Genomic DNA, 13,915 nt, shown 5'->3' on the forward strand with positions numbered 1-13,915 from the left:
ACATGCCATAAGCAAGCGACATGGAGGACAATAACAGCAATGTTGCACAGTTACTAACTGTTAGATTTATAAAATTGGATGATTGCCATGAACACAGACCAATCCCTGTGCGTGGGATGTCTTACAAATTGAGATGGGCGGTATTTGACTTCTCCGCACTTGAGTTAATTTAACAGGACCGGTTGTTATTAACCAGGCCTTCCTTCTCATGGTGACACTCGAGTGCTGACGTTTCTGATGGGATTTGGCTTCAGTAGTGAGACTGTTGTTCGCTTTCTTATGAGGCTATCCAAGTAGACAAAATACAATTACCGTACGTCGCACGGGTTGTTCATTACAGAGCTTACTTGAGCTCAGTGTTGTGAATCACTTCACAATGTTTGACAAGGTGACAGAGCACCCTGTGAAAAGGTTGCAGGATGGGGAAGAGTTCAGACGGTTGGCGTTGAGGAGGCGACGAAGATCAAAAGGCGAAGCTAAAGCAAACCCAGTTTTTTGTGCAGGTGAGTAGCTACTTCTTGCGATTAGAGAATTATCGACGCCAGTCCTGCATGAATGGCCACATGCCGTTTATAAAGGTTGTGTTTGGACTCGTGGAAGAGTTCCATCCAGGCTATAAGTGTAAGTAAAAGAAAACAAAATCATAAATGTTTACTACGCAGCTCCGCTGTAGACATTTCAGGCTGCAATCTCTGGGCGAGATTTAAGTAATCCTGTGCTGTTTAGAGCACAAAAGCCTGCTTGTGTTTGAGTGTGGTGCCACTGATTTTAATAGCCTTAGCGTTCTCTTATTATGTGGCATTACAGGCACTCCAATGGTACTGTTTTACCCTTTGTCACTGCTTTTGATTAAGACTGAATCCCCTATCTGTACAGACAAAGGGGTAATCTGTCAAGCGCATCACATGCTGACAGTGATTGATATTGCATTAGGAAGACTTGTTCCACAAACAAGTTGGCAGGGTTTGATGCAGGAAAAATCTAAACAAAATAAGTAAAGAATTAAGTTAATTTGAAAATGGTTAGGTCTGTATGAATTTAAAAATAATAATAATTATGTTCCATCATAAACTGTCCTGTGACTGAATTGAAAGTAGTCATGTGAACTGGAATGACATTTCAGTGAGTGTTGCAGAATGTTTTGCATTCTAGGTTCAGAAAATTCAGGCCATTTAAAGAATCCTTAGCCTTAGGCTATGCACCAGATGTCATATACTTATCAGGGTCTCTGTTCAGTCTCTCTCCCCGTTGTCTGCATGTGTGCAATGCCTGTGTGGAGTGGTGTCAGTAGGTCAAACATTGAATTGGTCTTAAAGGAATACTCCGCATGTGTGGAGTATAAGCCCAAATGGCTTTCACTGGACTGGGCCTGTGCGCCTCAGAGAGACTCCAGGCTGAGGTTTAGAGAGGACATTGTGTCAAAGGCTGGAGAGAGGAGAGCATGGCTGGTTTCTGCAAGGTTGAGCCTATTAGATCTGCAGGGTCATCCTCAACAATGCACAAATGCTACAAACGCTCAGCACTCCATTTAATCTTCTTTATCTGAGCACCTTAAGCACTGTCCCTGTGTGCTGTCTCACTGTGGATGGTACTTGGTGACTCATTTGATGTTCTTTGCAGAAAGGTTGACCTGAGATCTAGCTTTAGAATTGATTTATTCAGAAATCACCACCTGTAATAGATCACTATAGGGTCCAGGGCCCCATGGGGGTCTGTGCCATCCCTGATTATAAACAGATGATTTTAATCAGTTAGATTGCAAGTATATGTATCACTCTCATACAAGATGACTTCAAATAGTTTTGTCTTGTCTTATGTATGTGTCTTGTAGACTGACTTCTTCTTAGTCAATGGTTGTAGTACACAGGGATGGATTACCGACCGGGCCCAGGCCTAGGGGCCTATAAGCCAGAGCCTCTGTGTGAAGTCGCTGTTATTAACTTTGCATTTCTTGTCGCATAGTCAAATGATATGACTCGCCGCGCTGTGGCAGAGCCGAAGTATTTTAGGCTTAAGTCATTCATGTCAATAACAGAGCCCCAAAAGTCCTACTGAAAAACTGAAGGAATAGCCTAAACATTCACTTTGAAGATGTCACAAGAAAGACACCATCATGATACCTTTTTTAAGTGAGTGTTTATCCCCTCACAATATGGGGATATGCAATATGGGCCCCTTCAACTCTGTAGGGAGAAATCCAAAAAGCAAGTGCAAAACAATAGCATTAGAAGCTCTGTCTAAGTGCCCCCCCTCCCCTAACACACACACATAAAACAATATTTTGAACAGTTTATAGAGGCCCACCCTGTGCAAAAATCAGGCGACGCCCTACTTATTGAAGATATAATATTGTTAAGTCTATGATCCGTAATTTTTCAAGAAAGAGAGAGGATTGTGTTGGAGTTGGAATAAAAACCTGTATTTGTCAGGAATAACAGCCAATATCTTTTAACGGGCCTGTCATGTTGCGTAACGCACTATTGATATTGTTTGTTGTTGTTGTGATATTGGTGCTAGAAATTGTTGTAGCTTTCTCTTCAAAATCAGTACATCTTGCACATGTGTTTGGTCAGTCATATAAAAGTTATTTATATATAAGATTATCAGTGTTAGGCAGATATATCAGATATACACATGTATTGTTTTTTGTTCTTCCTTGTTGCTTCCTTTTAAGTAGCTTATTAGGCTCCTCTCCATCTTGGTGACTGATGGTTACTATGCCAACCCTATCACTTCACCCGATGTTACCTGCGATTGCTTATCAGCTATCCTTTTCCTCCATTGTAGTGGAGCAGGCAGAATGATTGATTGATTTAGTCTGAATCAACACCCTTTTAGCCCCTTGAACTTATTAGGCTAGTGTGGCCCCATACGCATTTCACACTTGGCTATATAAAGGGATGAAAGGTTTCCTCTTTGTCAGTGACCGCCGATTCAACATCCTGTTGTAGAAATTGTGTTGGTGCGGTCCTTCATGTTCATGGTGGCTGAAGTTAGATTCATTCTTGAGAGAGTACTGCTATTGCATCGGTTGAACACAGCCCATTTGAAAGCTATGTTAACACATTTTGCACTTCAAAAGCTGTTAGGTTTGAACTACTACTGACAGACTGAAGGGAAAGCCACTAGCAGTTATAGTGCAGTTGTATTATACATGTAAGAATCTAAATGTATAATGTCTGTAAACTGATAAGGCAGATGTCTTTGGCTGCCATTTATCGACTTGACTTTGCTGTATTTGGCTGTATTTAATCATTGTTAATTTACCTAGCAAATGTGTAAACACAGACATACAGTGTTTTTGTGTGTGTTTGTGAGGGAGAGAGAGAGAGATAGTGAACATGTGAGAAAATGTGAGCGAGAACGCGAGAGAGAACGCGAGAGAGGCTAAAAAAAGGGAACTACACTTTTAATATCAGTGCAGAGGAAGGTTGAGGTGAAAAGCTCTAGATCAGATAAAGTAACTGCTTCGGACTAGAGCAGACAGAGAGACTGCAGACATCTTCACAGGCTTGTTCCTTCTGACTGAGAGCGAAGCAATCAGACAAACACTGGTCAGTGTAATTGTTTGTTTGTTTGTTTGTTTGTTTGTTTGTTTGTTTGTCTGTATGTGCTGTACTGTATGTGAGCTTTTGGGCTGATATGGCTTGTAAGTGTATGCTGGGTGGTTTGTTTCATCTAGTACCACGGCTAATTCCGTCTGTCAACATTTGTTTTCCACTGTGCTTTCCTGTGGTACCTTAATGTAAATGTTGGAAAGGCACATCTGCGTTGTGTGTTCATGATATGGCTGAACGTGTGCATTTCATACCTGTATTTATGTGTTGCTATGTATGGTTAATGAATGTCCTTGTTGGTTAAGACTCTGAATTAGCTTGTCTTTACTTAATAATTAAATACTATTTTAAATAAGCTATGAAGCTTTTTTCAACTCTTTAGATAAATAGTGTCTAACAATTCCAGCCCCTGGTTATATATTTTGTTGTTTGACACAACTCTGATTGGCGCTGTAAAATTAAATCTCTTTGTAATTGACCTAATTGTTGTTCTCGTTGCTACTGTTAATTTTTCATGTATTATATTTTGGGGTGATTTTCTGTTAATAATTGTTTTAATGTTCTCGTACAGTATGTATGTTTGGCTCTAGTGGACTTCTCATTTTTGTGCATGGCTACTCGGTTACAGAAGTGAGATTAAGGAAGTGCTTTGTCAATATATGAGTAGCTCGAAACACTGAACTGAATGGCCTCTCAGTGGTTTGGGCCTGTGAACCTAAAAGAGACTGGAGTCACAGAGGTTTTAGAGAAGACATTGTATCAAGGGATGGAGAGGGGAGAGCACGGCTCACTGGCTCCACATCGGAATGCGGTGTGCCTAGAAATAGACCATCTAACATCTGTTAGTGGAAAAATGCTCTCAGATGCACTTAGTTAGCACACTTTGAAGCACTGTTTAACACTGTTGTACGGTGAAAGATTGGCCCCGCTACGGACCCCGGGCTCTCTCTCCTGCTTCTGGTTTCACACAGGGGCCCTATGACTATCAGAATTACAGAACAAGGGGCGTCCGAACTGAAGTGAAAAGACACCTGGCGGGTGTAGTGTGATTCCTGGATTCGGTTCCTGTCGCCCTAAAGGTCATTGCATTCATGCTTCGCATTGTTGCAGGCGAGATGGTTGTGCTTCTCTGTGCAGCTTGAAGGGGGAGATGGTTAGCATTTCATACTTCAAGTCTTGTTTTTTGTTGTGAATTTCAAGATAGGGAACATTGTGAACCTCAGGTAAGTCATACTTTGCTTCTCTCTCTCTCTCTCTCATTCTCTCGGTTTCCCTGTCTGTCACATGCATAGTCATCATTCACACACACCACACATGTAGAACACACTCTGAGTGATTTGTCTAACTTCAATGATGTGATGTGATGTGTTCTTCCTTCCCTCCCTCTCCCTACCTGACTGAGCAGGCCCCAGCATTCCAGTCCCCTGCGCTGCCGGTTCCCACAGCTGTGCAAGTGAGAGCAATGGAGGTCTTCTAAATGGAACAGGATCTCTCACAGGAGGCCACCACCCTCAGCCCACAGCACAAGGTAGTACCTTAAGAGCTCTTCAGCACTTACGACTGCTCGGTCACCTGGCCGAGTGTCAACTAGTTAAGTATTAATTAAAGTAAGGTGTAGTTTTAAGTGTCTGTTCCACAGATGTAATGTACTGGCACAAGTGTCCCAGTATGAGTGCCGCCAGGCTTTTGGTGCACAGAAATGGTTCAACTGTAATTCATGCCTTGTGTTTCTCATACAGTGTATTTATATGCCTATAGAGTAGCCTTCAATGTGCAATTAATTTGTACTTGAGTTGATTTGCCTTGAATTGCATTATATTGTGCTTATTGGCTGACATGAACTGCATAGTGGTAGATGATCCTAAGATGTCGGAGCCGCTTTGAAACCAATTCATTCTTAGTTTTGGTAGTGCACAGATTATAATGATGGATAATGACACTTTATTGTTGTTGTTGTTGACCTGTTCATTGAAAACTTAAAATTTTGGAATTTAGGATTTTGTATTTCTTCAGACCATTAAGGAAAGGTTTTAAGTTTTACTGCACATAAAGTCATCCAATTGATATGAATTCAATAACATGTCGCACTTAAATTTTCAAATATTTTTATAATATTCAGTTTGTCAAATTTGTTGTCCTTGTGTATTTTTAATAGTGACCACTACGCGCTATTATACTCTAGAGATTATGCCATGACCGTGAATTACACATCTTAGTTTCTCTCTTTTCTCAACCTATTAAAGGCAGTGCATTCGTTTAATAGGATATAAGTTACTGTAGTTGCACTGACTGTCCACTAGAGGTCCGTAGTTTTCAATACACAACTTTATCATTTATCAAAAGTGTTGTGACATGCTCATGCGGAAGTGCTACGCCCTCTTCTGGAAGTATCTTCGGTCTATGATAATACTGGCCACTACAGGGCAGTATTGTTTAGTAAACGCAAACTAATAACGTTTGTCTCAGTTGATATGGCACAATCCTCCAGTATGTGGCATGCCCTCTCAAAACATTTAACACAGCCATAAAAAATCCAGACAAATGCTATATCTTGCCACACAAAACAAAATAGCTCTGTAAAATAATTTTGAAACTTTAATGTTCAGAATGATACTTTTTAGAGTGTAGAGGAGGGCATGTTACGCTATGTAGAACAGTGAGGTTTATGTGCGTCCTTGTTTTCAGTGCCATCGAAGCCACTGAGGCTGAAGAGTCCTCTGGAAGACCAAATAGAATTCTGGCAGAGTGAGAAAAGAAGCCCTGGCACCAAGATGGAGGCCGAGGAAGAAATAAACGAGGCCAGTCCCTCCAAACTCGCCAACGTGTCAGACCTTATCAACCGCTTTGAGGAATCCAGGTGTGAAAGGGTTTGTGTGTGCTTGTGTGTCTTTGTGCATGTGTGTGTGTATGTGTGCGTGCATGTGTGTGCGTGCATGTGTGTGTGTGTGTGTGTGTGTGTGTGTGCCTGCCTGCTCATTTACTAATGTGTCTGTCTGGTGTGTGCCCATTCAGAAGTAGGGCAAAGACTGTCCTTGGGGAACTGCTGTAGCACTGGTCCACAGACACATACACCCACACACGCACACACACCCACACACCCACACACACACACACACACACACACACACACACACACACACTTGCACACTCTACATACTCCACCCCTTTGCTGCACTCAGCTCAGAACAGTTTCACTTCCTTCAGCGGTTTGTCTTTTCTGCCATTTTTTTCTCTGCTTCTGTCTGTGTGTTGTTCTGTACTGATTGCTGACGGTCTCTTTTGTTTTCCTGCCTCTCTCTTTGTTTTATCATCTTTGCCCCTGGCCACCTCTTCCAGCCGCAACAACATTAATGCCAATGGCTCGCCTCTGAAACCCTGCACGGACGGCAGCTGTGACCCCGACTCGGAGGAGAGCCCGATAGGGCACGAGAGACGCTCCCAGCCAGGAACTGGCCAGTCTCAGGATGCGCACCGGCCAGCCTGCGACACCGACGCACTAATGCAAGCAGAGGAGGTTACCGAGACCAAGGCGGAGGCCAACAGGGCCCCGGCTCTGGTGAATGGGGACGGAGAGGCTCCAGGCATCCCCAAGGGCCAGCAGGAGCAGAAGCCCAGCGCAGAGGAGGGCCGAGCCCCAGCAGCCCCAGCAGCAGCCAACGGCTCTCAGGAGGAGCAGGCAGCCTGTCAGCAGCAGGCCTGCAGAGAGCGCACAGAGGAGGCGGGCACCGAGATGAAAGTGAGTAGAGGAAGAGTCAGACAGCTCAGCCGTCCTGGTGTGGTGCTTAAATGTGGGGCAGAGTGGTGTGTGGTGTTCTAATGCTACGTGTTAAGTTATACTCATTTTATTTTTGTATTTAAATTTTTTGTGGTTATGTGTTTGTTTGTTTTTTTTGTTTTTTTTTGTCTTTTGTGTTGACTGCTTTTTTGCAGTATGTTTTCAGTGTTCTCTGTTGAGTTCATATTCTTATTCTTTTGCACAGAATACATTTGCATAAGCGTACCAAATTAGTTGTTGAAAACAACACGTTAGCACCTATTGCATTTCGCAGGAACTGACAGTTAAAAATAGCTGACACAACACCTCCCTTCGTACTTTGTGGTGCTGTGTAGACTATACTTTCATTATGAGAGCTCAGCACAAAATGAGGATTTAGATTCTGAGGTATCTATATGTATTTTTGTGGTATTTATCTGTTTTCTTTAACCAGACATGGTTTTGCTAATGCTTACCACCCCCCCCCCCCCCCCACCCCCACCCCCTTCCTTCCTCCCTCTGTCACTTATTTTTCTCTCTCGCTCTCTATCTCTCACTCACTCTGATATATTTGTCTGGCCCTAACATTTCCACACCCGCCCACATAGGAAACCAAAGAGCAGAAGCTGCATAAGATAGCCAATGAGCTCCTGCACACAGAGAGAGCCTATGTTACACGGCTCCACCTGCTGGAAAAGGTGGGTGTCTTGACTCTTACATGTAAGTGTGTGGTATAGAGAAGAATGCTCTTCTTTCACACATTGTTTTTTTTTTTTTCATTTTACTTTCTGGCTCAATATCCTTTGCATGGTAGTAGTGGTGGTAAGCGCTGTGTTGGTAGTTGTAGTTCAGGTTGTTTTGATAGTAATATGTTAACTTTTTTTACCTCATTACGGCTTTGTTCCTCCCACGTGTGCAGCTATTCCGTGCCAGGCTGACTGAGGAAGCTACAAAGGGCTCGTTTCCAGTAGAGGTGGTGAATAGCATCTTCTCCAATGTGGGATCCATCTACGCCTTTCACAGCCAGTTCTTGTTGCCAGACCTGGAGAAGCGCATTGGCCAATGGTGAGCTCTGATTTCTGTCTGTGCTTCTGTCTGTCTGTCTCAGCCTCTATGGGATTCTTTCTTAAGTGATTGGGAAATACGGATAACAAGCTGTATTTGTGTATTGCTGCATATTTTTAAATACTTTCGTTACGTGTGTGTGTGTGTATTAAATGTACCCTCAGGGCTTCAACCCCACGAATTGGTGACATCCTTCAGCAACACGCTCCTTTCCTGAGGATGTACGCAGAGTATGTGAAGAACTTCGACAGCGCCATGGAGCTTCTCAAACAGTGGACCGAGCGCTCAGCAGCATTTAAGGCTGTTCTTGTGGAGGTCCAGGTATAGCTGATGCCCCTTATAGAAGCAAGAAAGGCAAGATAGGTGTGGAAGTGTGTGGCTATCAGTAGTAATATGCACCCTTTGTGTCCCCCGCAGAGTCTCCAGGAGTGTGGGTTTCTCAGCCTACAGCACCACATGTTGGAGCCGGTTCAGAGGGTTCCTCGTTACGAGATGCTGCTGAAGGACTACCTGAAGAAACTTCCGGAAGATGATTCGGATCGTGGAGATGCAGAGAGTAAGGGAGACGGGGTTTTATAGTGGACGTGTCAAGACACACACAGATTTAGCCGCCATCTTGGAAGTTCATTTTATTTGTTTGCTAACAATTTCTCAATAAAACTGATCCTACAGAATCTCTACAAATGATCTCCATGGCCGCCACTCATTCCAACAGTGCCATTCGTAAGACGGTAAGAGACTATTTTTTTGCTTTACTGTACAATTGAATCTCTTTTATTCATCTGTACATGTTCATAACCAAAGGTGATTTAAATGGAGGCAAAAATGTCAGCATAATGGTCAGATTTTACCTCCACCAAATGAACCGTTAGAACATTATAATGCTCTTTCAGTAGATTGGTTTTGTATGATCCTGGTCGATAGCTAATGAAAATGTAATGATGGTAGTGAAAGTGAGCGTGTCATAGCTCGATCTCAACAACATCCATGTCTCCCCAGGAGAACCTGAAGAAGCTGATGGAGATCTATGAGATGCTTGGCGGGGAGGAGGATATTGTGCATGCCTCCAATGAGCTCATCAAGGAGGGACACATCCTCAAGCTGGCTGTCAGAAACACCTCAGCCATGGAGAGATACATTTACCTGGTGAGGGCTGCTTAGGACCTTCTAAGGTTTTTTTTCCTTACCTGTGAAGAACAAAGGAGTCACATGGTTACATGGAATATACTGAAATCCTTACAAAAATACTGGGGGAGCCGTAATGCAAGCGGTAGCATCCCAACCATGTCCGAATCTGACCTGCACTCCTGGTCCCACTCCCAATCTCTCTCTCATACTCATTTCCTGTCACTCCTATCCAAATAGTAGTAAGTAATGTGGACTTGCACCTCTACATTTGAGAATTTTAAGGAGATTTGTAACATGCATTTGCTAATGTCATGACCTTCATGTGGTGTGGGTGGTATAGTGTATTTGCTGTGAAAAAGACTGTGCTTAAATAAGGCTGTGCAGAGCAAACTGGGGATTATTTCAGGCAAGAGACCTCTGTGAACCATAGCTAATTTTAGACCTGCTGTGAGAAATTGCGAATCAGCTAAAGCAGACATTGCAGCCTCGAACAGAAACCAAAGCACCTGTTGAAACTTTGGTTCCATATTTAACCTGTGTGAATAATGTTTGTTTCATTCATCATGCTGATTACTCCACTTAACTTTTGTCAGTCTGGGTCTTGTCTATTCCCCACATAATATTTGTTGATCAAATAATGATAATCTATTTTTTTATTATATTAAACACAATTAACTTGTTTCACAATTAACTTTTTTTTAGCAATCTTTCCTTTTCTCACAGCTGTTTTTCAATCATGAAATGAGGCATATACACGACCTCTGAAACTCTTAACATTTTAACTTATTTTTCGCATTTTATTTTTATTTTTGCCTTCATGAACAGAAATTGTCCCCGTTGGCATCATCTCTCTCCACTGACATTGAGAAGTCTGAGATTGTTTGCATGCTGGACATGATGTGATTTTAATTCACATTCGGCCTTCAGTGTAATGTTTTTCCCTCACGTTTTTCTCCTCGTTCCAGTTCAACAACATGCTGCTGTATTGTGCGCCCAAGTTCAGCTTGGGAGGGCAGAAATACACAGTTCGCACCCGAATCGGAGTTGAAGCGATGAAGGTCGTGGAGTTGGTCGATGGCCACCCTAACACTTTCCAGGTGTCCGGCTGGGAGAGAACTCTAGAACTGCAGGCCAGGTCCGCCTCTAGTCTTGATGATTTCTTCAGATTTTTGACTGGCTGTGTTTTGCTTGATTTTAGTCTACGTGATAATGTGAGGGCATGATTCAAAGCCTGCTTTTATTATCATTTCAGGTCAGAGCAAGACAAAGAAGACTGGGTAAAGGTATAGTATCATTGTGTTGCTCTAAAGGCATACTTTTCTGTCTTCTTCCACGCACCTAAATCATCATTACATCCCTCTCTTTGTTCTTTAATCATTTGCAAGTGAAACTGTAATTTCTTTTAGGTCCTCAATCGGACCATAGAGATATTTCAGCAGAAAAATGAAACCTTCAAGTCTGCACTGAGAGAAGCAGATGAAGTGTCTGTACGTATACCATTTTAGCTAATTTGATCTTGTAAACATTGCTACCTAAACTGTCTTTATAAAGGCTATAGCTACATTGTGTGTGTGTGTGTGTGTGTGTGTGTGTGTGTGTGTGTGTGTGTGTGTGTGTGTGTGTGTGTGTGTGTGTGTGTGTGTGTGTGTGTGTGTGTGTGTGTGTGTGTGTGTGTGTGTGTGTGTGTGTGTGTGTGTGTGTGTGTGTGTGTGTGTGTGTGTGTGTGCAGACAGAGGAGCTGGGGAAACGTGCCCCACGCTGGATCCGTGACAATGAGGTGACCATGTGCATGAAGTGCAGGGAGCCCTTCAACGTTCTGACACGCAGGAGACACCACTGCAGAGCATGTGGCTATGTACGTCTCAGCACGTCTTTATTTAGCACTTTATTTATATCTGTATCTATCAGACCCATCTCGGTCAGTATTTTTAAAGTATCGTTGTTACTGTAGGTGGTTTGTGCAAAGTGCTCGGACAACAAGGCAGCTCTTCAGTATGACGGCAACAAGGTGAACAAGGTGTGTAAAGACTGCTTCTTCATCCTGACGGGGCGCACTGAGGGAGAAGAGAAGCTCGAGCACAAGAGGGCCGACAGCAAGAAAAAGGGCATTCTGGAGGTGAGAGGGGAGCATCCCCTACCCTCTAACATTTAACACTCTTATTGCTGAATGTTTTAATGTGTTTAGTTTTGAGGAAGCATAATTATGCCGTAACATCGGGCATTCTGGAGAAGAGAGCGTCCCCTACCCTCTAACATTTAACACTCTTATTGCTGAATGTGTTTAACATGTTAAGTTTTGAGGAAGCATAATTATGCCGTAACATCGGTTCGGTGGTGAGGAAGCAGGGCTACTGTTTAAAACTTACACCATGTTTGAATGTGACTTGTGCCGTAGATTGAGGCGGCGAAGTTTTCAGGCAGCAGCCTGGTATGCGGCTTCCTGCATCACAGTGAGAAGGCCAAGCCCTGGCAGAAGGTGTGGTGCATCATACCCCAGAAGGAAGCCCTGGTGCTCTATCTGTACGGAGCCCCTCAGGTAACGCTCAGAATGACCCAGGCTAAGTCCCTGATGAGTATGATATTACACGTCAGCTTGTGACTGTGGATGACTTTAGAAAGACCCACAGCGGCAGGGAAACAACCTGTGTTAAAGTAGCTATTACTCTTACAAGATTGCAGTTATGGAAATGAAGGAGACGCATAATGAGACAACGTATGTTTCCAATATAATTAATATTGCATAAAGGAATATCTGAACTTATTATTTCATCTCCCCTTCTGAATCTACCCATGCACTGCAGGATGTCAAGGCCCTGTCCACCATCCCTATGGTCGGCTACAGTGTGGAGGACAACATCCGGCCTGGGGACCTTGCCTGCAGCTTTCGCCTGGTCCAGTCCAAGTCCATCCACAGTTTCGCTGCCGAGAATGAGGAGCTGAGGCAACGCTGGCTCCAGGTGATTCGCATGGCAGTGAAAGGGGAAGTACCTGAGGGCCCCCTCCCAATCAGCCCTGGCACACCCAATGGAGACATGGAAGGAGGCTATGACTGCTCTGAATAGGCCATGGCACGCTGTGGGTACCAGCTCAACTTGTTGAGAATAGACTATGCCAGAGATCTGTATAAACCATGGCAACTTGCTGTGAATAGACCATGCGACGCTACAGCAGACCAGCTGCAGCGTGGCATGCTGCGTACCAGTTCACCCTGAGACTGAGTATGGTGAGAGAGAGAAAACCATGGTGTCTGTGTGCGCACACAAACCTGCAGACATGTGATCATCCACACTCTCACACAAACATGCTCACAGTTGCACAAGCTAACTGTGAGAACACACACACACACACACACGCACCCTCACACACACACAGAGAAGAGGACACTGATCTCCACATGTGACAAACGCTGAAAAACTCCTTGTTTGGCTACAAGCTTCTTCTTCATGATCCAAATGGAAACAATGGCAATCCAGTGCCGGGTCTTTTAAACTTTGTTAAAGGGCTCTCAAGTTCAGTAAAAACATAATGAGGCAAAGCACTCAAGTGACAACTGGGCATTTAGTGACACAGGATATACTTGTTCTCTGTTACACAATGCTACACGGGCAGTGGTGAGCTAAGTAACCAGTTTTATTGCAGTTTCCACTCTTATTGTACAGCTCAATGCCACGTCCTATTTTTTTTTTTTCTTTATTGTGATGTGTATACTACTCTTTTCGTTCATAGTACCTATCTTGCTCGGTGAAGCCTTTTTTCTTTTTATTGTTAATATTATATGTTTAACAAAATGTATAATATATGCTCTGTAATATATGCTGTTTTAAAGGTTCTCAGAAATTTTAATAAAAATATGTTCAAAAAAGGTGTTTTGTAGTGCACACAAGTAACCCTAAATAATATAATCTGAATTGTAAATAATTAACTGAATTTAATGTCAGTGTCTGCAGGAAGCAGGAAGTCTCGATGGTTCAGTCTCCTACCCTTTTCCTGATCTGTAGTCTTTGTAAACCGCCATTGTTTTTCTTTCTACTTTTATCTTTTTGCACTATAAACATAATTCGATGATTTAGGCAGCAGAATATTTAGTGAACGAATAAATTGAGCGTCTAGGTACTGAAAGTCAAGCTACGCTTGTGCGTGTGTTTGTGTATCCTGTTATGCAAAGCTGGTGTGGCAGGTTGCACGACTCGACTGCAACTGTCTCTGACAAAAGAGGAACTTGCATTAGTTGACAGTGTCTTCCCCCTGCGCCACTGTACTTGATCCACCTGCAGTTTAGTTTGAAACTAACCTGCTATACATGAATACATCAGTCAACTGGCAATAAACACCTGTTTCATTTCTAGGATTGGTTAACTTCGCTACTTCCAGCTCATTCATATTTAAATCAAAATTACTGAGGAAACAGGAC

At 43.1% G+C, this 13,915-nt stretch overlaps 1 protein-coding gene across 2 annotated transcripts; it reads left to right on the forward strand.

The window, feature by feature from the left end:
• The first annotated feature begins 177 nt into the window (after positions 1 to 177).
• On the forward strand, positions 178 to 13,628 carry fgd4b (FYVE, RhoGEF and PH domain containing 4b). Of its 2 annotated transcripts, none has more exons than XM_012823553.3 (17): positions 178 to 503; positions 4,963 to 5,085; positions 6,243 to 6,414; positions 6,894 to 7,293; positions 7,920 to 8,009; positions 8,231 to 8,376; positions 8,541 to 8,697; positions 8,794 to 8,932; positions 9,049 to 9,107; positions 9,376 to 9,522; positions 10,470 to 10,639; positions 10,757 to 10,787; positions 10,911 to 10,991; positions 11,234 to 11,359; positions 11,456 to 11,620; positions 11,900 to 12,040; positions 12,306 to 13,628. In XM_012823553.3, exons 1-17 carry the CDS (start codon positions 377 to 379, stop codon positions 12,564 to 12,566), a joined length of 2,535 nt encoding a protein of 844 aa, XP_012679007.2. In that variant the 5' UTR covers positions 178 to 376; the 3' UTR covers positions 12,567 to 13,628. The 2 variants fall into 2 exon arrangements, with proteins under 2 accessions (XP_012679007.2, XP_042565936.1); XM_042710002.1 differs by lacking the exon at positions 178 to 503 and adding an exon at positions 3,461 to 3,554.
• Positions 13,629 to 13,915: the final 287 nt, after the last annotated feature.

Source organism: Clupea harengus, chromosome 16, assembly GCF_900700415.2.
Source record: "Clupea harengus chromosome 16, Ch_v2.0.2, whole genome shotgun sequence".
NCBI classification, from domain to species: domain Eukaryota; kingdom Metazoa; phylum Chordata; class Actinopteri; order Clupeiformes; family Clupeidae; genus Clupea; species Clupea harengus.